Source organism: Silurus meridionalis, chromosome 11 (genome assembly GCF_014805685.1).
Source record: "Silurus meridionalis isolate SWU-2019-XX chromosome 11, ASM1480568v1, whole genome shotgun sequence".
NCBI classification, from domain to species: domain Eukaryota; kingdom Metazoa; phylum Chordata; class Actinopteri; order Siluriformes; family Siluridae; genus Silurus; species Silurus meridionalis.
The window spans coordinates 245001-247500 of NC_060894.1; the positions used below are offsets into that span (position 1 = coordinate 245001).

Here is a 2500-nt window from a genome sequence, read left to right on the forward strand (position 1 = left end):
TCTGTCTTTGTTTGAGAAACTCTGAGTTTGGTGAATTCTTTGCTAATACACTTAATAACTTAGTGAGGTTCTTTATAATGACGAGACGCTTTGGATTTGAAGTCTGTAAATAACCCCTGAGCTCCAGACGCTGCTTCCAGAACAGAACTATCCAAATGACTGTAATCAGTGACCTTGATCACCACACGCATGCTGTATCAGGGGTTATTTACACTAACTACACGGTGAAGACGGTTGTTTGACTTTTCCTCTGTCCACAGCCTGCCTAGGAGTCATCAGTTCCAGTCCAGGAGGCTCAGGGTTCAGCTCAGCATGGTGATTTTCCTAAAGTCTCCTGAGTCAACTCTGCAGATAATTAGCATGGACTGAGACTGATGTCACCAAATTCCAACTGAGTGTCCCAACATAAATAATCCTTAGATAACGTGAGTCTGCAGTCTGGTGACCGAGTCAGCTGGTTTTTGACGTCATGTGGCATTAGTGTTTTAGTGTTCCGTGAGGGTTAAATACTGGAACGACACTGTTTTTGTTCAGATCTCAGGCGTAATTACACACTTTAGTTATCCAATGCTGGTTAGAAGTTACATTATGGATGTGGGTGCGGAGTTTGTCAAAGACAGAGTCTTTGTCTCCGTTACACACGATCCGTTCACTTTTTCTTGCTTTTTCTTGCTGTTTTTTACAAGTTCATGGGTAAGTGGGTTTTTTGGTTTGTTTAATTTTTTAACTGTCTAGACCGGGGGTGCCCAGTACAGCGACCACAATCTACCGGTCGATTGCGAAGGTAGTGTGTGTAGATCGCATGACATAAAAAAAATAGACATTTATTTTTTGCGTTTTTAAAGTAGGTAGATCATTTTGACTTGGTCATTTTATAAGTAGCTTGCATGCTAAAAAAGTGTGTGCACCCCTGGTCTAGACTATATTAAACAACTCTGAACAATCTAGCAACCTTGGAGGCCTGAACTCCACACAGGTGATTTTGATAATCCAATTGGGAACTTAGTAGGAACTTAGTAAGAACTGCGTAACCCCGAATCTGAATACAAGCAACTTTGCTCATGTAAACGCAGGTGTAGATTTGTATACAGGTGACATTGTTTTAGAGAAGGAAGGAACCATGGTGTGGAGAAAGTAGATGGGTTGAGAGTTGAAGTAAATCATCAGTGGACTTTAAACTTCCAGGGTTGCCAGATTGGAGTGATGTTTCCCAGTGCATTTTGTGATAAAACGACCCTCAGAGGTTACGTTGTTTAAAGGTCAGTTGCGGGAAATTGTCCATTCTAGCAGTGTGGAAGATGGAAGCTTCGTTTGGCCGTGCACTCATCACGTATGAGCTCAGAGTGACTGCAGAAACGTCCCCGTGGCAGATGCACTGACTGAAATCTCTGTTCGGTCTGAATGAGCTTAAGCATGTTCTCTGTTCTGATTCTCTTCCAGGCAGACAAATGGACAGACTCAAACGAGAACCTCCTGCTGTAGATCTGCTGCTCTGGACTTACTTGAAGTAATTTGGCCTCACTCATGGCTGGCAGACGTTCGGACGGACATGCGAGTCAGACCTGGGCGCTTCGACTTTCCAAAGATTGTTAAGCTTCCTGGACGTCTCTGTGGACTGAAGAGAGCTGTTTGAGAGCGTCAGAGATGATCATCAGATCAAATCTGTTACGGTGCTGGACTGAGTGAAGTGTTTTAATCCTGGTGTAGCGCCCCCTCCCCCCAAACCCCCTCCCCCATGTCAGACTTTCGCTAAATTATGGAAATTTTGTGGAAGACGCTGACTTGGATATTGATCCTGCTTTTGGCTGCTGCTGATCCTCAGAGTCTTTCTTACAGTTCTCAAGGTAAGACTCAGGTTCCTTCTATTGCTCTACACATCAAACATGATTTGTGTGATTGTGTATTTGTGATTGTGTATAATTTTGTTATTTTGTGATTGTGTAATTTTGTTATTGTGTATTTGTGTAATTGTGTGTTATTGTGTTTAGTGTAATTTTGTATTTGTTATTTGTGTGATTTGCTTGATTGTTATTGTGTAATTGTGTGTTATTAGTTGTTTGTGTATTTGTTTGATTGATTGTGTGTGATTGTGTGAATGTGTTAGTCTGTGATCTGTGTGATTTTGTGAGTATGTGATTGTGTAATTATAAGATTGTGTTGTATTTTGTGTGATTGTGTATTGTATGCTTGTGTTGTATTTTTGTGTGCGTGTGGGATTGTGTATTTGTGTAATTGTGTAATTGTGTGATTGTGTAATTGTGTGATTGTGTATTTGTGTAATTGTGTGATTGTGTAATTGTGTATGGTACGATTATCCCTCACCTTGTGCTATCTGCTGTTGAATTGGAAGGCGAGTTCCTGTCACACCTGGACGACTACCAGCTCACGGTGCCGGTCCGACTGAACTATAAGGGCGAGTTTATGAGTTACACTGTGAAACAGCACCGACCCGGACGCAGAAAACGGGCGCTGGATCAAACCGGGCCGGATGCCTCGGAGA

General features: G+C 42.2%; 1 protein-coding gene across 2 annotated transcripts in view; it reads left to right on the forward strand.

Annotated features, from left to right (window-relative positions):
• Nucleotides 1-2500, forward strand: part of adamts6 (ADAM metallopeptidase with thrombospondin type 1 motif, 6) — a 76664-nt gene that overhangs the window by 2048 nt on the left and 72116 nt on the right. Inside the window, exons 2-4 of one of the 2 annotated variants that reach the window (XM_046861357.1) lie at nt 261-425; nt 1441-1844; nt 2351-2500. The exon at nt 2351-2500 is cut by the window's right edge and continues 215 nt beyond it. In XM_046861357.1, the coding sequence (XP_046717313.1) occupies nt 1757-1844; nt 2351-2500 (238 nt within the window). In that variant the 5' untranslated portion in view covers nt 261-425; nt 1441-1756. The remainder of the gene's footprint in view (nt 1-260; nt 426-1440; nt 1845-2350) is intronic. The other variant, XM_046861356.1, reaches the window with a different exon arrangement.